Genomic DNA, 21,246 nt, shown 5'->3' with positions numbered 1-21,246 from the left:
TTTTTCTACTTTCTGATATAAAGCACAGCGACTGAACCAGGGTAACATTTTGGGATACCAGGTCTCTGCAAATACTTTATGTATTTAACATACTTCTACAACATTTTGTTGTGTACTCCTAGTTTCTCATAAAAGGCTCTCTCCCATACTTCTTCCAAGAACTTGTGATCAGTGTAATTGAAATGATGGAAAGTTTTAAATAAAGTATAACACTGAAATTATGTTAGCCAGGAAAGGTCAGAAGATTGATCTCCAAAAAGTAAAGGGCATCCCCACAGTGCCTTCCTACAGGATAATTTCATGGGCCACTTAAGTAAGGAAAGACCATAGTATTAGCAACCTCACGTTAAGACTCCAGGCTCAGTAACTCAGCAGAGCAAACAGAAGCAAGCTGTTACCCATCTGTTACAACAGATCTGTTCCATCAGACTGACTGGAAACTGAACATTTTTCCACGGCAAAAAAGCCAAGCTGAGATTTGTCTAAGGATGCTCCCCTTTATTCCAAATTACTTGAAGGGAAGAACAAGATAATTAGTGGTTTCTGAGTCTTGACTGCAACAGCAAAGTGGAATAGGTTGATTCTTTGGCACCACCTGGAATATTGTTTTAAATCAGACAATCACCAAAGGAGACAACAAAATACCGTCAGTCAATTCAGGCCAATCAATACACAGAAAATACGGTACTTCAAGTAGAGAAGGTACCCTAAGTGAACTTGCCAAGAAGCAAGGGGAAGAATGAAGATAAAATCAGCTCATGCCATTGCTGCCTAGTTCTGATGCACTCAATGCTTTTTTCAAACCACAGGCTTCTGTTCATAAAGATATGCTTTTTCAAATCATCCAAATCATCTCCGTGTTCCTCTTACAGAAGTCTTTGCCTTCAGGAGAATTTATAGGTGCCTACCAGCTGGTTTTCTTTATGTTCAGGGTGACATTAGCAGGGAAATTTTTCCTTTGTACCAGCTGGTCAAATTCAAGTCCTGTTAAGACAGGAGGTGAGCTTGTCAATTACCTACATTGTTCTGAGCATGAAACTACTCAGCAGTAGTCTTTCCTTCTTAGGAGCTCAAAGAACTACAACATCCACTAAGGAATTCAATGCAACAACAAACAAATGAAAAATCTTTAGGTGCCAAAGTGCTATGAAAGAAATAGTGGAGCCATGGGGTAAGCCCTGGAAAAGGCTATGCTCTCAATAAATAAGAGCGTTAACCAGAGTGCAGGCATAGTCAGTTTGGTCAAGGGAAGTATCTGAGCAGAAATTACGGGAGCTCCTTCACTAACAGACATAAAACAGGACACAGCTAGGCCATTCTCAGGCTAATCAGTAGTGCTAGCATTTAAACTCCACAAATATCGATTGGCTCAGTCAGTGATGAACTATGTCTTGGAATCCAAAACACTTCAATCCTTTAAACCATTGAATGCTCACACTCACTGTTCAGAGTGTGAGACAAATTTCAGTGAATGGTAAATATAAAAAAAAGTATGTACAAGAAGCACAAGCCAAACACCCACACTCATCAGGCTTATACATCACCTGAGCTTTTTACCAGTCAAATGCCTTTGAAAGACGACAGCCATCCAACAGGAAACACCAGGCAAAAAGCCTTAAATTCAACTGAAGTCCATCCCTGTGCTTCTTACCCTCTGGCTTCTTTGTTAAACCAAAGGACATTAATGTTGGTAAGTGCAAGGCTAATAAGAAGAGTCCACTCAAAGGAAGAAGCCTCCTTTCACTACTGTTATTTACAGTCAAGTATCAAGAACACTCTCAAATGAACCCAGAATGTCTCCACCCATGCGGCAACAACCTGGAATTGTGTTTCTGTGAGGCCTATTTAAACCAGACCACACTACGTGAGATCTGCACCGTCTACAGTTGAGTTTTCACCAGGGTATTTCACCATCTACTAAGCTCATCAAAACACTGAAAGGTAGTTATTGTGCCAACCTTTTAATTATGCCATGCAAAGTTTATTAACGATAAATATTTTCCATGACCTCACAACAAAAAAGGTTTAAAGACCGGAACAAAAGGTGGGAGCTTGTTTAGCCTTTTCTAAGGTTCTACATTTGCTTTAAAGATGTGTCAAATGTAAGAAATGGTTCCTTTTGTAATTGGAATTCTTACTTACAAAGATAGTGCCATTAAACTTATTCTTTATGGATCAAAAATTAACCAGATCATATCCATGCCATAATAAAGTCCCATGGAAAACATGAAATTTCTCCATAAAAATAGGTTTCTGTCTATAAAGCAGATGTGTATGAAACAACTCACTACAGAAATGGTATGTAATGTAAAAATGCTAAAAACTTGATTGATTACTTGTATAAAACAGCTTTAAATCTTTACTAATTTTGCTCAGTCCAGCAATAAAAACCACCAAAGGGCATGTTCTGCTATCAATAAAACAGAAGCAATTAAAAACACTCAAAAAAGAAAAAAAAAGAAAGAAGCATCATTCAGTTTCATGAAGGACCTTAGGGCACACATGGATCCAAGGATTTAATAACTGGCATTTTTCTTTACACCAATAGCAACAGGGCATCATTACTGATGCTAACAGTCTGGGAACTAGCAGAACAGTAGCAGAGGCAGTCTAAATGACGTGTCACAATTAAGAAAAACTGAAATATTTAAATTTAAAAATGAAATCTTAGTATGTATTCCAGACTTTCACTTCATACCCATACCTGCATGGCAATCACTTCACCATCATATTATTTTCTAACAAATATTGAACCATTTTCATGTTAGTAATCTTTTGGAAAGCTCTGAAATTGTCTACAGTTACTTGACATGCTTCCATTTTCAAAGAGGTGAATTTGAGACACCTTTCAGGAACAAATGCAACTGTGCTGAGACAGGCAAACTGCGCCTCACAAAATCTTAAGTGGTACCTAAGTCCAGTTAACAATCATCGCAAACAGTGAGAAACCGATGAATAGTTTACCGAACGAACATTACCACTACTTAGAGTAATGTATGTGCCACAGTTTAACAGCATCACGTGAAGTATACATGTATATTCAAGGCAACAGGAATTTCTAGTAATGCCATGAAATGCACATATGAGCTTTCAGAAACTGATAGCAAATAACAATTCGAAACTTTGCCCTGTATTCTTCAGAACACTTACGTAAGTTTTTCAAACACTAATGGAACATTTAATAATCAAAATTACATACTTTATCTCTTTCATTTCTCCCTTCTTTTGACACAATTTGTTCTCCAAAACACTGATAACACAGGACAACCTTGTAAAATGTCCCTGCCTTCATGAACTGCTCTGGCCTCAGAACACTGCCTGAAGTTACAGATACGCTTTTAGAAAGTCACTTTCTTATCTATAGGCACACCCCTCATTTTTCGGGAATAATACACTTAAGTCATCTGCAGTGATGAGTTCACTATGCAATTCTTGAATGACAATACAATCTGAAAAGATAGCAATCAGAGATGCCTATATTGCTATGCTACATCTTTTTGGCTGTTGAGTTTGTTGCAGAGGGTTAAAGTTACCATTCACTGGTAGTAAGGCCTTGCATTGCAACCCTTCTGCGTTTCAGTGTGGCAGTGACCAAGAAGCCTGTGTAGTTCTATAGCAAACACACAGCATACTTGTCTGCTTCTGTGCCCTTTCCCATTCGCTGACTTCCCATTTGATTCTCATCAAGAATTTTAGAAAGATCTAAAAAGTACTTTGAGTAAACAATTCCATGGAGCTGCAGAACCTGGACACGGCCCAAATGCAAGGACTCGAGACACTGGCTAACAGAAAAAACAACACATATTGAAAGACAAGTACTCAGGCACAAGAATACTGAAGAACAGTTGAAAATATAGTCTGCATCTCTGTGATTTGCAGACACCAGTAAATGTGATTTAGATCAGCAATGAACAGAGAACTCTGTAGGTCTATTTCTAACATTTCTGTTTTCTAACACTTTCATATGTAAATATGTTAAAATCTCAAATCTCAGAAAACTGTGAAAAACAATGATGTAACAGACTTACACAACAGTGGCAAAAGAAAAATTAAAACTTCAACACCTTTAATTAACGACCCAAATATGCGGTCTTTTGTGGTGAAAAAATATTAAGAAAGTATCTGAAAACTAATAAAATACTGCGCTATTTATTTTAGTGAAATTTAAGGTAGAAAAGTACCATTTATACTTAAAGAAAATTCTACTTCATCACGAAAGGACTAGAAATCTGCATATGAAGGGCCACCCTATTTGCTTCTACTAGTCATGCAATAAAAACACCACATAGAGAAGACTGCAAGAAATTCACCTTTGCCTAAAAAGCATTCATCCTCATGTTTCCCTGTATATCATGTCCCTTAGAAAACTACCTATTATTTTAACTTGTACTGCATTGATTTTTACAAGAGAATGTTTATCAAAAATATGGTTATGATTGACCTGTCATTCTTTTTAAAGCTATTACAGATCCGATTCAGAAAACCATCTTACTGAGGCTAGCGATTTCCCTTTCATATTAATTTGACATTACTTAGGAAAAAACTCCTCTACAAATAGTCACCATTCATCACCTTGTTTACTCCAGACTTAAAATGGAAGGTTTAAAATTAGAACGATTACAGTTCAATGGAAGAAAAACTTCATCTATCGATGGAGAGCCTGTTGGTAGAAACAGGCATCACTACATTGAATGGCACAGGTTTGCAGCATTTGTTACATAACTAAATTATGTACAAAACACGTTTTGGTTTACGTTTCTTCAGACTACATTACAATCTGAAGAATTCTGCAGTGTACTATACACCAGACTACACACTATAGTTCCCCTAGCTGAGAGCTGTAGAGGGAAGTCAGGAAAGAACATAAACTTACCTTTTTTCATTTCCATATGATTTCTGCGCAACTTTCGCATGGAGTATTAGCACTGTTTGATCACCTCGCTCCTTTAGGTAATTTCGCATTGCTTCCCTAAAAATTAGAAGACAAAATAAGCTTTGGAAGTTGTTTTGGTTTTGTTTATAATTACAGTAATTCCAAGACAGCGTTAGGACAAAACCCCCAAACATCTGAAATTTAAAAAAGGTAACAATTAATAGGGTCAAGATGAGTAAGGTTTTTTTAGGACAATTACACAACAAAAAGAAGCACCCATCTTGCATGAAGCTAGCAGTAGGGGTCTGTGGTCATTTACAATTACTACGTTTTCCAGAAAAAAAGACACTTGGTAATATAGAATCATGTCAAAAACAATCACTGCACCATGTTAAAAGCCCAATTTTATGAAGTACCACATCACAAACATTTGATTAGAACACACTTGATTAAATCAATATTGTCTCCGTAACCAATTTAGTCTCATGGTAACAACAAATTGTTCTGAAAGTTCGTTTGTTTAAGCTATTAACTAAGTGAAAAGTTTATATAAATTTCTTTTAATTGTGAAGGTACTAAGAAAAAGTTAAATTTTTCAGCTTATTGTTTTGTCTAGTTTTCTACAGAAAGCTTCTACTTCCTGCATACAGTCAGGTAAAAAAAGATAAATTAGATTTTCTATCATTCATCATCACTGTAATGACAGATGTCACATAAAAGCTATAATTACTTCAAACACAACAACAGCAATTCCTTGAGAGAAGATAGCAATACACCCTATCATTCTTCTGTATAATAATCTAACTGTTCATTAAGGAGCATGCCAAATTCAACACCCTAGGGTTTAGCTGTGTCGGAGTGCTGACAGGAACACTTTTAAGTCCCTGAAGGAGCTTTTGCAGGTTGAATGCCCACCCATGCACTCATCTTCAAAGTCATCAACCAGAGAAACAAATTATGAATTTAACAGGAAGTTACATGAAGAGATGCAACCCTACAGAAGAGGGATTTCCCGCCCTTGATCTTAATTACAGCTAACATCGGTAAACCTGACGTTTATCCATGAAAGCACAGGTGGAAGAATTGTCTCAAAGTGTACAGACTTACTTTATTTGCAACCATTGTTTAAGAATATATTTTAAGCCACAAAATACAATTCACTGTGAAATTGATTTAATACATTTAATTATAGTATTAGCTGCATTTAAGTGGTTTAAAAACTTTCTATCTGACAATCTGAAAGACTCTTAATTATTAAAGAGTACTTTCATACTAAAAACTTTTGTCTTTACTACCATTCAAACATCACTCAAAACCAGCAACCCATGCACAAAACCACTAGGTGCTATCTAATGTTTATTTAGCATTGTATGAGGAAGAAATTCTGCCTTTTCTACTGGTCTGTTGCTACAGTGTACAATCCAAGCTCCTACAAGAACTAGGAATGTTCCCCTCCAACCAATAAAAAACCCAACTCACTATTGCAATTCTTGCACAACATTTTTCATTACTAATCTTAAAACTCTCAATAAAGGTAATACTATTATAGGTTACATCTAAAAACAACCAGCACAGTATGAACAAAGTAGTGCTGTTCCACCAGAGCCTGCACAATGATGAGCGCATTATTAGACAAACAGGACTGCCTTTCCACAAAAAAGCAGAATAATTTTCCAACAATTGAACTAAATGCCTTTAATAGTTTACAGGCACATTTTTTAGCATTACATAAACAAATCGCTCTTAAAAATTTGTGTCTTCTCTTCCATTTCAGCATTTTTCTCTTTAGAAGAAAAAAGTTAGGTTGTTTGTTTCCAGCCTCTATCAGCATAAAGGTTTACAAGCTATTGCTCTGAAGGATGGCTACCAGTTCACAGATGCCTACCCTGTACTCACCTAGCACATCTAGTAGCTAAAATCCTGCACATGAAATTCAGAGTCACTATAGTTAATTGAAAATTTAGTTAACACACCTTACACTGATTAGTCATTTTTTGTTGGGTTTTTTAAATCATAGAATATAAATTTTATTAGTAATTTCAGGGTAATGCTAAAAGGTGTTACTGTTTAAGATGGAAAACACTGCATTTCTTAAAAAATATCGTTAAATATCCCTGAAAACAGGTAGGCCAACAGGAAACAGCAATGATTGTTAATTACTCATCAGTCAGTATAAATCAATTTTGCATTGAAATGAAGTTTAACACAAGCTAACCTAAAGCTTACCCAGAAATGTAATGAGAATCCCCAGCACAAAATGTAAATACTCTCCCCCATCCTGTGCTTCACATGAGGCAACATAATTTCATCCAAAACAGAAGTAGGCCATAGTGACAATGGGTTTCCATGTCTACAGCACTATTACCACACAAAACTAAATAAAAAAGCACATCTTCTGCACTTCAAGAAAACAGTAGATTTTAGGCTTAGTAATCGACACAATTTGTGGCACAGAATAATAATTATTTGCATAGACTATGTTGCAGTGGTTTGAAAAAATGGTGACTACTTCAAGTTTCTGGTATAAATGCTTCCCCGACAGACCAGGAGCAGATTAGGCACAGTACTCCAGTCAGTCTAAACACTTTTCAGAATGGATTGACTTGATCCTACTATTTGATGCTATCTCTGACTGTTTACATTTCAGCAAAAATTGGTTAAGATCACTCCTTGACAGCACTGTGTTCATTTTGCTCTTACCTGCTGCATGACCGTAGTAATGTAATAGTTGAATTTTGGCAGTAAAAAGTTATTTTACATGACCGCACAAGACACTTACTCAAGGAAAAAACCCCAGCTCATTCCTGATAATTTAAAAATAGATTTTAGTTTTAAATTAGATGTAGATTCACATCCTGCTGAATAATCGACAATAACTGATATATGCAGTCAATACCACTTCTAAAAGGGGATTTGGGTATCATATTAAAAACAAGCCACTTGCTGTTCATAATCTTACTACTGGCTGCTGACTGCATATATTAATTGAAAAGCTTTGATATTTAAAATTCTAGGGTTAGCAAGACTCAATTTTTTAACTTAGAAATCCTCCTGACAATGAAAATGGTAACTTTAAAAAATTGTTAAGACCAGCATTTCTTTAATGTTTACCTGGTGAGCCGTTTCGGTTGAGGTCGCTCTCCAAATTTCCTGAAAAAAAGAAGAAGTTGCTAATTTAAACCAAAAGTGTTTAGTCACAATTTTACAGTGAATTACTATCCCAATTTTATAATTTTTGAAAATGCACTAGAATTTGGTGCCTTTTCCTTAAAATTTCCTCAGTAGATTACTATTGAAATATCAACCATATCCTTGCAACATCTTTTCCCACAATAGCAGAGCCTTTTTTTATTTGGAATACTAAGTAACTTTCTTTGCTAAAATCACATATACTTTCTCTGTTTTGAAAAGTTGAGATATGACAAGTATGTAAATAACCAGGAAATCTATGCCACAGTATTGACCAGATGTGCCAACAAAAAGCAGTATTATCAACATACAGAAATGAACAGGCTTATCTCCAAGTTGACAAATCACAGCTAATTCCTCCCATCACAACTTCTCAGAAAACTGTTTTTCCTTAAGGACTTCTTACAAAAAGGATTACAAAATATTTCATACGTGCTGGTACAGAACTACAACAAGAATCTTTCTTGTGGAGTATAGCCAAGCATGATCCTGAAACATCCTGTTAATACACTTAACTTTTCTAGCCACAAAGCGTTTGAGACAGCTGTATTTCTTTCAGTGCTTTAACACTGTTCTTGACAGAGAACCTTTACACTAGTTTAAGACTTTCCACAAAAGTCTTTACTTACATAAGGCACTAAATTGACACTGGGCAGAAACTTTTTCATGAACAAAAACATCCTCAGATTAAACCAAAACGGTCAGGTAAAAGAACTGAAAACAAGGAGGGCTGTACCCAGCAATGTATATCTGCTCAACCTAGTAAGGAAGTATAACCACAAGCTAAATAAGGACAAATAGGGAAAGGGGGTGTGAGGGGGGGAACTTACCAAACCCCACCTTTCTTTCTAAAAATTAACTGAGGCATAAGAAACTATAGTTCTGCTGTCAGTGTTCATAAATACCTCTATGACTTGCCAAACTCTTTGATAATAAGTAGGCATCTCTTTCCCTTCATGCTTCCTGTAAAGTGAAAAAGCCCTCTCCTAATATTGCCACACAACACTGTTGGAGGCTCCCCAGGACAAGAACTTGATCATTAAATGATGTGACAAGAAATTCCCCTGTTCATGCCGTGGATCTGTCCTGAACTCTACAGCAAATGGTGGTGGAATAATTTGATACATTCCAATTTCATCTGAGTAATTCTAGAAATATACAAAGTAAAAATACATAGCTATTGCCGTTTATACAGTTGGGCAGAATAGCACTCTCCTGAAAAGACAGTGACAAGAAGACTCAGCAAATTTTGAAGTTATTTTTCAAGACTTGAGAAATTAGTCCTCTAAAGTACTGGCAGTCCACTCTATGTTGAGGAACTGGATAAATAAGATGAAGCCAAATTTTTTTTTTCCTTGTTTAAACAACGAAATCAAAATTTATTTTTTCAACCAGACAGAAGTTCCTTTCACATTTTATTTTGCTGTTGGTAATACACTGTTCACTTGTTTGGCTTTAACTTTAAATGAAACAAATTCTTCCTACAAGATTTGTTATATATACTTTAAATTTCAAGGTATACTGGACATGTACTTCATTTATACTTTTCCCTATGGCATGTATCACTACACTGTCATATTTGTGAATGCAAAGAGGTAACCAGAAAATCCAAACAGCTTTGCAGCCTGGCGGCAGCAAAGTTATATATATGCTTCTAGCACTTTTCGGGATGTGCCTAGGTTCATCTCCTGAGCACGCCCTGTGCCTCTGATTTTTTCCTTGGATTAACGGTGTGGGTAGGTGTGTGTATTCTACCTCCTCGGTACTATCTATATAGTTACTGTTCTCTCCTGAAGACCTAGGATCATTATATCTGGCAGAGGATTCACCTGTCTGTGACTCACCGACTAGACAACAGATTACCTTTAAACAATACTCTACAGTTAAAAAACACCCCTATAGATCAGCTGCCTGATTTTGGGTAGAAATACAGTCTTTGTTTAAATCCCTCTGCACATTTTAATCCACCACAAAAAAAAATAAAGAGGTGCCCATTCTGGAGCAAAGCAGGCATTATGCACACCACGCTTAGACTGTGGCCAACTGATCCAATCCAAGATGAGGAAGACACTAGTAAATCAGAAACAGCACCGATACAAAGAAAACTTCCCAGACAAAAATCTTACACTCTCCTAAGGCAACATCTATCCATGGGGAGCTCTTGCACGCAGCAGGTGCATTCCCCTTGCATGTACACTTATTGCTGTCTAAAGAGAACCTTTTTAACAAGGCATCTACACAAAACAACTGCAGTCACTTTAAGAATCATTTAGGCTGGGGAAGACCTTTAAGATCATAAAGTCCAACAGATGTAGAACTGCCAAGGCCACCAGTAAACCATGTCCCCCCACCTTTTCCTTTAGTCAAATCCTGAATCCACAGCACCTGAAAAAGTACAAAATTCCTTCTTCAGAGGCAGAGCTAAAGCACTGCGAAAAGTATGATGGAGATGCACCAGGTGCACAGGTTAAACTCTAATTATCTGATGTTCAGTGAAGTACCTTTGTTAAGTCACATGCCAGCCTTCCCTAGCCTCCTCCATCCAAAATAATGATGTCACTGTAATCAACTTGTCAACGCATATAAATGCTACCTACCCTTGGCAACATGGCATCATCCAAGGAGATGATGCAAACTAACCTTGGTAGAACTTAGTATTTTTTCAGTATACATTAAAGGGAGAGGTAGAATAGGAAGAAATTACATATTAATATGTAATTACTTTAAGTCCTATTTTTTACTGTCTATAAATTAAATTCAGCTACTTTTTCCTCAGTAACGTCACCCCAATTAAGGTGATGGTTATCTACTCTAGCCTTGGTGTCAATGAACAGCACCACCTCAAGATCTTTTCAAAGATCCCATAAAGGTTCTTCAAAACTAAGAACTCTTAAGACTTGACTTACAATCCACTTACATTTGTAGACTTTTTCACAGGGATAACTATATTTAGGAAAAATTAATGAGACTTGTACAGGAATAAAACAAATTATTTAAATAAGTGACCAATATGTACATGAATGAGGTTGATTGACATTGCATTCTTACACATGCAGTAAAATACCTCCCCAGCTCAATAGCAATAGTCAAAGAAGTTAGCATTCCAGAATGACTGAGAATGGAATAGGAAACAGAAACATTATCATGTAATAGCATTATTCTGCCACACACCCACAGTTCTGAAAACTGCCTGAAGTTCACTGAAAACGTAGCAGGAAAAAAGTTCTCAGAGTAATAAAAGATATCATAAAAATCAATATGGATGATCAATAGTTTTCAGAAGCAGTTGGCTAAAATTCTTTAGCCTTCAGTGAGTGACAGCATGACAGAAAAGTGACAAACAGATGCAAAGACTTACGGGAGTAATAAGATATGCAACATGTGAAAAGGAGATAGTTATCCTCTCTCACACAAACACAAGAATTGGGAAATAGATCAAATATCTGAAAATTTCATTTCAGAATAAAAAAAAAAATTCCTTGCTCTACAAACACTGCTATAACTAGTTGTGAAGCATATTGCTAGAGGAAATTGTGAAGGCTAAAAACACAAATTGACTCAAAAGATTAAACAAAAATCTGGTACAAAACTCTCTTAGCTTCTGTTAAGCATAGGTGTACATTTTCCAATATTATGCTGAAGAAAACCTAAACCATGTTCCACCAGCAGCAAAGACATTACTGGAAGAAAAAAAAACCAAAACCAGTTTACATTTACTGAGCCTTTTATATCCTTTCCTTAACCATCCATTACTGATGACTAGAAGGCATGGTACAGTATGTATATTCCTATGAACCAGATATACTCCACTACAGCAACTGCATCCAGGATGCCAGATTTTTTTGGTCACATTGCAAACTCCAGATACACAAAGACGACATGAAAAGAAATTTTAAAAAAAAGTATCACATGTATTTCATTTAATGGTTCATCTGGTTTACTCCTTCCATATGTCTGCAACTTCACGTGGTTATCTGCACTGACAACGCAACTTTAAGTACAAAAACCATCTAGTAACTACCACATAGAAGAAAAGATTAAGAGGCTTTTTAATTATTCTGATGTCAGGACAGCTGATTTGAAAGTGCAAGAAACATTATCTATGGTTTTGTACTAAATGACATTTTATATCTATGATTGCTATAATTTCAAACTTTCATATTTGACTGGCATGTGGAAAAATGAGCCAGCTCAGACATTTCAAGGTTACCTGTTAGAGATGACAGAGACTGCACCATTTTTCTTACGTAGGTTTTCTCTGGATTTCACTGTTCTGGAATTTCTTTTTGTATTCAGTATTTCTTTTCTCCCTCTTTGTTTAGATCTTGAAAGGTTGATGGATAACAAAAAAATACACTAGAGGAAACTAAAAAGGTATCATAGTTCTACTCCTGTAGTAGTACTGAACAAGGTAAATAGATATAATATATAGCTTATAATTAATATTTCAAGTTACATATATCTGAATGCTCAAGAAGTTCCTTTCCTGATTTTTTTTTTTAAATTTTATTATCCAAGACTAAGGTCTGTTTCAGGTGTACTGTACTGAAATTCTGGATATACAGTCAAGAGTCCAGTTGACATTTCAATTCACAAAACTAACTCAGTGCAAGCTATTGTATTGATATTTCCCTAACACACTGCACTGCAAACATGAGTGTGAGCATTAGTCACACTGTAATCACTTGTTCCTAGTCCTGTACTTTCTCCAATAATTTATATTCCATTATGTCATGTATTTTGTCTTCTGATGCTTTGCATATATTAATTTCATTTCCAAATTTTGCACTCTAGGCATAACTTTTCTCCTGTATCATGCCCCCAATCATTCTTTTCAAGTCCATCCTTTTCATGTAGCAAGCCCCAGTTTGCTATTCAAAGTTTTATTCAAACTTCTTTTCCCCATTCACAGAATGGGAAATGAACTTTCCCTCTCTTTTTTTTTTAACCTTTACTGCCCTTCAAGTAACCACGGAAATTAACAACTGCACTAACATTAATCTTACAAGTACACTAACTAGTTTTTCTCAAATCTTAGTATTCTCAAGTTAGGTAAAAAAAATGACAGAACGTATAGGGTAAGTTTCAAATATTTTCAGAAAATATCAGAATTCTAAATCCTATTTGGAATGCCTAGCTTAGATACAATACATACTATGCTATAGTTTTCTATGGCTGCAGGAGTATGAATTTCCACTGGTTTCCAGCATCTACAAAGGAGCACAAAGAAAATCTCAATAGTTATATGCCTCTACTAAAAGCACCAAACTTATTTTCTGCTATACAGTCTTACTTTCTGGAGATAAACTTAACTATTTTGGCTGGTTTTTTGGTTGATTTTGGGTTTGGTTGGGGATTTTTTTTTTGTATGTGTCAAGTCAGCTTTGGAAGGAAAAATAAGTAAGACAAAATTAACCAAGACAGTTTTGCCATTTGCAAGAACAAATTATTTAAAAAAAAATAAAAATTACATTCTGTCCCATCCTCAACTTTAACTGAAAATCTGTGGTCACTAAACTGCTCTAGCATCCTCCTGCCTGGAATATGAAATTCCAATTTTTCCAGTATTGGCCTTCAGCCAAGAACATCCTTTTTATAGTCCCCGAGAAAATCTGTTCACCTTTATTTACTGAGCACAGAAGCCTTAAAGAAGTATTTCCACGACATCAGAGACAAACTTTAGCAATTTGCCTTAAGAATTCTATCTTCTCTTGGACTATAGACTGACACAAATTTTGGCATCTAGTAGGAATAGCATGGATCTTTCTGTAAATAACACTCTCCAGAGAGGCAAAAAGCAAAAGGGAGTTTGTCAGATTTGAATATAGCAGAAATAACAACTGAGAAGAAAGCAAGCATGTCGGAGAGGCCAACATGGGAGAAATAGCAGGAAGAGTGAGGACTGGGAATGGGAAGACATGAGTGGCAAACTAAGACGTGCTAGACAAGAAGAATGGGCCTGAGAATATTATGGGAGATGAGGCAACAGAAAAGCCTGTGCCAAGGCAAAACATTCAGTTTCAACCCCAAAATATACAAAGACCAGTAAAAATACTACAATTACTGCTTCCTCTGTTGGCTTTTTTTGTGATAGAAATTTTCATCATGTTTTAAAATTTTCAACTTTGAAAAGCAAAATACCTGCCTTACCCTGAAGAATCCAAAACCGTACTACAGCAAATATCCATGTGTTGAGATCTGCGTCAAGATCTCTGCCTTTTCTTTTTGTCTTACACAAGCATGAAGAGATCATCATGGTTGTTGGGGGCTAAGCCTGGTAGGCAACTAAGCACCACACAGCTGCTTACTCCCCTCCCCCCATCAGACGGGTGAAGAGAAAAGCATCAGTAAAAAGAAGAAAACTTGTAGGTTGAGCTAAACATTGTTTAACAAATGAAGAAGTGAAAGAAAGAAACAAGCTAATCGCTTATCACCTCACATGGGCAGACCGATGCCAAGCCAGTTCCCAAGCAAAAGCTGGGTAACTTTTCTCTAAACCCCTCTCCTCTCCATTTTATTTCTGAACACATTATAAGGCATGGAATATCTCTTTGGTTAGTTTGGGTCATCTGTCTGGTTGTGTCCCCTTCTAATGTCTTGTGCACCCCCCAGTCACTGCGGGGGACAGACACGGGACAGAGTGAGAAACAGAGAAGGCCTTGACGCTGTGCAAACACTGTTCTGCAAGAACTAAAATATTACCACGTTATCAGCACTGTTTTGATCACAAAGAACACAGCACCATACCAGCTGCTATGAAAAAAAGTAACTCCAGCCAGCCAGACACCATACAATGAGAATACTGAAGAAAAATGGATGCTTTCTACATGGGAAAAAAGTGTTGGCTTTTCAAAAGGCACAGAGGGCCTGTTCACTGGAAAACTTTCACTTCAAAATGTCCGACTGCCAAATCAGTTGCAACTGGACCTACACACTTGATGCTTTTGACTGATCTAGCAAGGACCTAACATAACTGAATAGCAAAACCAATTCTTTACTAGTCCAGCTATATGGTAGAACATATCACAGTATTTGCTGCAGAACACATTACAGGAACTCTTTAATAAGCTACAAGAGATGAATGCAATACCTCAATATGGATTCTGTAAACAATCCCCAGGCAAGTGCTCACATGGAAACTTCCCTGGAAGGAAGTTATCCCATAACTGTTCAGTGAAATTGTTCCAGCTCCTCCTCCTGAAGCACAAATCTCTCAACATTGTCAGAAATAAGATACAGCAATCACTAATCCAAGGCAGAATTAGACCCAGAGACTGACTCGAGTAGCAAGCTCCACTTTCCTTAATCAAAGTTGTCAAATAAATGGGTTTTGAGACAGTGTGCTTCACACAGGCTTACTAGGGGATAGAGATTATTAAGAATACTAAATTAAATACAGAATAGAGTGACTAAAGAAAGTTTTTACTTCCTCAGAGGAGGTCAGAGGAAAACAATGCTGGAAACAGAAGGAGTCTAATGTAAAGAATTTCAGATTTTTATATAATCTCTAGAGAAGTTTCAGAATACACTGTGCAACTCAGAAAGAATGAACACAAGAAATTCCAATCTCTGCTCTCTAATGATATGAAGTGACAATGAAGTTTGGTTAGAGGTTGAAGCAAAGTTCCAACATTTCTAATATCTACCAAATAGCTGGTACCCCAAAAGCCATTAAGTGTGACAGGACTGGGAAGGAAGAAATACTGCCATTTCAACTACTATAGATATACTGTAGTTAGGAGTGCAGCAAAAGAAACCTCTGTGCTTTGTTTAATCCCAGTTCTAAAAACACAGCCAACTTTCAGATGCAACTTTCTCCTAGACCTCTTATATAGCCATGAAACCTGTGAAAATGTGAAGAGTTTGTGGCTGGACAGTGAGACAAAAGCCCTTTAAAGGAAGATATTAAAATAAGACAAGTCATTTACAGTTTTTCTTCTATTGTTCTCCCTCAACATTAAAACAACTTCTACATATCTGGTAAGCTAGAAAGCCTTTCAAATGTACTTTCAGCCCTTGGCACAAGATGACCCTCACCATAACAAGGCCTATTGGTTCTACTCTAAGAAACAAAAATTATTTTCAAATAATTCAAGTTGCTGTGTGACCAGTTACCACAAACCTATCAAATGTGGTATACTACAAGCTCATCAGTACATGACCTCACTTGGTTCACTTGGCCTACTAAGGTTACCTAAGATCTAAGGAAGTAAAATACTAGGTTTTCTAGTTTTACGTTTAAAGTTTGAGGATTAATATGAAAGTATTCCTTTTTTTCAGCCATTAACAGACACATCACCTGAGAAAAGCTGAAAGAGATGGATTCAAGCAGCAAACTGGGACTCTGTTTTCTCTCTTTCTTTTAATTCTCTATCCTCTGTCCATTTCCAGCTTCAATTTGCTTACCACAGAAAAATTAGCGAGGAACTTAAGCAGTATTGAGGAAAGTTCATACTCATGGACTTTAAACAAGCTAAAAATTATCAAAGCCAACATATATACAATGGTGTCCATGTACAGGGCACACTGAATAGTTCTCAGGAGCTATACCTTCATCTTCCACTTGTTAAAAACATTCTATACAGGTTAAGCAATATACTGCAATCCTACTTAGTAAGACTCAGCTACTCCACATCAGGCTTACTTTGTTTTTGCAGATTTCTACATTTAGAGTAACACGTTACATGAAGAGTAAAAGCAAGGCAGAAGAACTTGCTTTGTGTTTTAAAACACAAGAATCTTCTGTTAATGCAAGTATATTTTCCTGTGCACAGACTTCTATGAAGACGAGATGCTAATATAGAATATATTTCTGTGCATTCACCTATACAACCATATTCTCTTACAAACACTGTAGAACACAACTCTGAAAGGAAAAGATCATCTATCACTAAGAAACTTCATCCCATCCAGTGGTTTCACAGACACAAAGACAGTTCCTACATATTTTAAAAATGACCATTTATGATCTGGCATGAGCTGATATATAAAAACAGAGCACAATTTCATACAGCTGTTTCTGCTATGATTGCTCTATGAAATATATATTAATTGCAGCTGTTGATTAATATCACTTTTAATATTTGTTTTCCGTTGGAGTAAACCGATGCATTTGATTTCTAAGTGCAACTTATTTCACACTGATATCCTTTATTTTTTAAATGAAGCTGAAAATCAGACACTGTTATGACTTGCCAATGGTAGAAATGCACAGCTTAAAAAAGTGATGTTCTATAAGTTTAACACATGATTAAAAAACCCAACCACCTAAAGGACACAATTTCTAAGAGATTAATGTAAAAGACATCTAATTGGGCATATGAATTCAGTTAAGATGGAAGTAAACACAAACAACTAATATTACTTATGCTCAAACATAACATTTCACATTTATCTTTTCCATGGATGAGGATATTAAATAAATGAACCTTACAAATGGCTAAAACAAAGACCTTCAGAAAAATTCTATCTTCTCCAAAACAAAAATGCATTCAATATCTACAGGCCTGATCATTAAGGGAAACAGTTGTACTACTAACATTCAGCACTAAATAAGCAACACACTGGCAACAAACTAAAAGGAAAGAACTAAAATAAACAAGCTTATATTGTCAAAAGAAAGGACAGGTGATGAAGTCTTCTCTCGGCCACCCTATACTCCACAGCCTGCAATTCTGCAAAACCTTCACTCTTCATGAAGTTCTGAGCAGATTTACTTTTTTCAAGCTACCCCCCTCCATGCCCCCCACATTTTTTCTTTACTCTCCACTGATCTTTAGATTGTTGTAACTTATATATAACTCAGCCTAATATGACCCAGCCTACACCGTGAGTGTGCCTAACTACTGTGGTTTTTATCTGCATAGCATCTGAGAGAAAGGAGTTTTTAAATCCTTAGACTACTTATACCCTAAACATTTTACCGTCTTCTACTATTTCCTTTCACCTAGCAGAACAGAACCACAGAAGTTGTTGCTGTCCTGCTTTCTCAATAAAAATACTGCTGCAGCAGTTCTAAGTTAGTCAGTTCTAAGCAATGTGCAGAAGACACTGAAGATTATGCAGATCCATTACTTTGCAGTGATATATGCATCTCAGGAGTGTTCTTTCTGCTATGAACATACTTTGATTTATGTAATATGATATGTAACTGATACACAGACAAATGATGCATTTCAGAGGCTCTTATTCCGTCCATAATATCACACACTTGAGGTACATAAACTGCTGATGAAATGACACCTATCTCCTCTGCTCCTCCCTCCAGGTGTGACTGTGTTCATAACCACTATCTCTAGAGCTGGTGAAGTCAGCAAAATGTCAGTTTTAGATCACCCATCATGCCACAGGCTGGTTCATCATTCAGAATGAACAAATGCACTAACAGAGCCGCATGCAGTCATCAACTCACTCTCACCTTTGCCTGGCAGTGGCACTTAGGCCTTGAGTCGCATTACAGTGTCTACTGTAATAAATTTTGCTATAAAGACTTTGTCCTGAAGATTAAGAATTGAACTAAAAACTAACCCATTTTTAAAAATAAAGTTTTCATAGCCACACATAACGTACAAAGAGCCAACCTCAATCTGCTTTGAAATACTGCTGACCCTCTTTCTTATCCATACTACAAAAGGAGATAAAATTAATTAAAACCTCACCAATCAAGAATGTCTAAGGGACATGAACAATGCCAGCATTTCTCCTACTCCTAAAGTCCTTTTCTCCTCTGTACAGAATGAATGATGGGTGGTCCAACTGCACTGTGGCTTTTTGGAAGTAGGGGGCACAGCAGCCCCTGAAATAACAAAACCAGAAAGTTTTTGAGCCATACACAAAACATTCCCTCTCTTCAAGAAAAAAAAAAAAACCAAACCAAAAAACAAAAAACAACAAACCAAAAAAAAACCCAAAAAAAAACCCAACCAAAAAACAAACTACAGACCCACCTGCTCCAGGGTGAATGCCACCAACCACGCACTATCACATCTTTGTACTGCATGATCCTGTACTGCTCCGGCCTGTACTTAAAGAATTTAAGTCCTCCAGCACAGAGAACATGTTACGTGTTTCAAACAAGTCTTCTACTGCACAGCACTATATACACTTTTGGCACTATATCAAATAATACTGACATAAATACAATAGAAAAAGCTCTGCTTCATTTCATCACGCCCTCTCACTGGAAGTCACTGGTTCAATTAGAAACTCCCTCTCCCTTTTCTGACCCACTTTCATCCTCCCACGTTGCTTTCATTATTGTCCTCTCTCTTTTCCAGTCCCCATAAAAAGAAAATCACAGAACCACAACTGCCATTTAAACACAGCTTGCACCGTATCAGTAAGTAGACTCATTTTTTAACAACTTACAGAAAGTAAACAAATTCAGTTCTTTATAGTGGTCTACCTACATTTGGAAAAAACTTCATCCAGTAACATCACTGTACTTGTACTAACTCTGAAAATCAAAGGTCTAGTCCAAAAAGTACATAATTTTAATCCAGACAGAACTCACATAACTGCCACACCAAGTTAAGCCAAGAACATCAGTAACGACAGCTTATTTACGAACAAGAAAGTGCCTAAATACCTACCTGAAGATGTGTTTTTCCTGCTTTTGCTTTTCACTATAGATACCTGCTGGAAGAAGCTACAGTAGCCAAAAGATTTCAAGCATACTAAAGAACACAGATATTACAAACTTGAAATATGCCACTAAAATATTGGAATGGTGTAGAGTGTGAGAAACATCATAAATTACTCCTCCTATTAAGATTCCTTTATATTCACATGCTACTATTTCTTTTTGATTGACTCCCAAATAACATTGGCTCAAACATTCAGTGAAAACTGCATATTTGCACACTTACCTTACCAACTGAGTTATCAGCTTGAAAAATCAGCATGCCAACAGAATCTCAGTCCCTAAACCACAATATAATTTGGCTCATCTATTGTAACTGCATCGGGAACGAGCAATACAAGGCTCATTAGTTTTATCTTCATCTACTCAAACCAAAAAGGAGTGACTGTTTGGAAAACAACTGCACAGAGATCACAAAACTGGCTACTAAAATAATGGTAAACTGCTAATGCATTAAAACTGTCTGAAGCATGCTTCCACATGCAACGTTCCACATTCACAGCTTTCAGTGACAACTACTTTGCTCAGTTATTATGGTTCTTCTTGTCTATCTAGCACAACAAATTTTCCCTTGGATCTCATCTTGTACATCATCTCTGAATAGATATTTCACAAGTGAACTTGACTTTTATTTCCTAAGAAAGTGATTCTATGTCCCCTATTAAATCAGAATTGAAGTACCAGTGAGCCTTTAAAAAACAAGCAGCTACTTTTTTCTTTTAAGAGATTATTTTTTTAAATACAAGAACAGAGACATCAAGCAATAAAGTAGTGCCCTTTTACAGTTACCATCTGTGCATAACTGCAAATAAGATTTAGTCTGAAGAAGGATTTTTTTAGAGGCACAAGGATCAACTTTAAGAAACCTACTGATTGTTACCTCTGTTGTCTGATTACTTGAAAAGTCACAAATTAGACACAAGAGATTTTTTTAGACCACTTTCCTGCCAATAAAGGAATCCTATGCTGTACTAAAGTACCTGAGGATTTGTTCAACCTTGCTTTCAATTTTCAATGACTGAATGTTTGCAGTGTTCAATGAACAGTTTCCCATCTTTAAACAGACCTTCCATCCATAACTAAAAGATAAGTGGTCAGCTTCTGTGCAGAAGGCAACATTAAAAAAAAACCCAAAAAACAAATAAGCACAAAAACTTAAGGTTCACTGTTTTCTTTGAACTGCCACTGTTCACTGCAATGCCAAAAACATATAATAGAAGCGGAAATTGTAAATTATTTTGCAAGGAAGTAGTAAAGAACCATACTGAACTTGCAAAGGAAGAAGATCCTCAAAAAGCCAGCCTAACCTCACATAACCATAAAGGCAAATACGTATTTCTTTTGAACACCTCTTAAAGAGATAACAGGTTCCTGACAGGGATAGCCACTGGTAAACTCAAAATTTCTAACCACTGCTCTATTGAAGTAATAGGTTAACCATTCTTCCATGTGCTTTTCCTTACTCTATACCCACATAAAGGAGCCTTCATTACTACTGTGACTGCTTCCTATCAACAGAAAAACAAGAACATACTAATCTGTC

General features: G+C 36.4%; 1 protein-coding gene across 8 annotated transcripts in view; it reads right to left on the bottom strand.

The window, feature by feature from the left end:
* The window catches only part of RBPJ (recombination signal binding protein for immunoglobulin kappa J region), a 154,358-nt gene that overhangs the window by 21,172 nt on the left and 111,940 nt on the right, over positions 1 to 21,246 (bottom strand). For 7 of the 8 annotated variants that reach the window (XM_037390731.1, XM_037390735.1, XM_037390714.1 and 4 more), the window contains 2 exons: positions 7,985 to 8,023; positions 4,874 to 4,969 (listed from right to left, as the gene is read on the bottom strand). In XM_037390731.1, the coding sequence (XP_037246628.1) occupies positions 4,874 to 4,962 (89 nt within the window). In that variant the 5' untranslated portion in view covers positions 4,963 to 4,969; positions 7,985 to 8,023. Of the gene's footprint in view, positions 1 to 4,873; positions 4,970 to 7,984; positions 8,024 to 18,720; positions 18,892 to 21,246 lie in introns of those variants that run through there. The other variant, XM_037390755.1, reaches the window with a different exon arrangement.

Source organism: Falco rusticolus, chromosome 1, assembly GCF_015220075.1.
Source record: "Falco rusticolus isolate bFalRus1 chromosome 1, bFalRus1.pri, whole genome shotgun sequence".
NCBI classification, from domain to species: Eukaryota; Metazoa; Chordata; class Aves; order Falconiformes; family Falconidae; genus Falco; species Falco rusticolus.
This window is presented reverse-complemented; position numbering and strand designations above follow the sequence as displayed.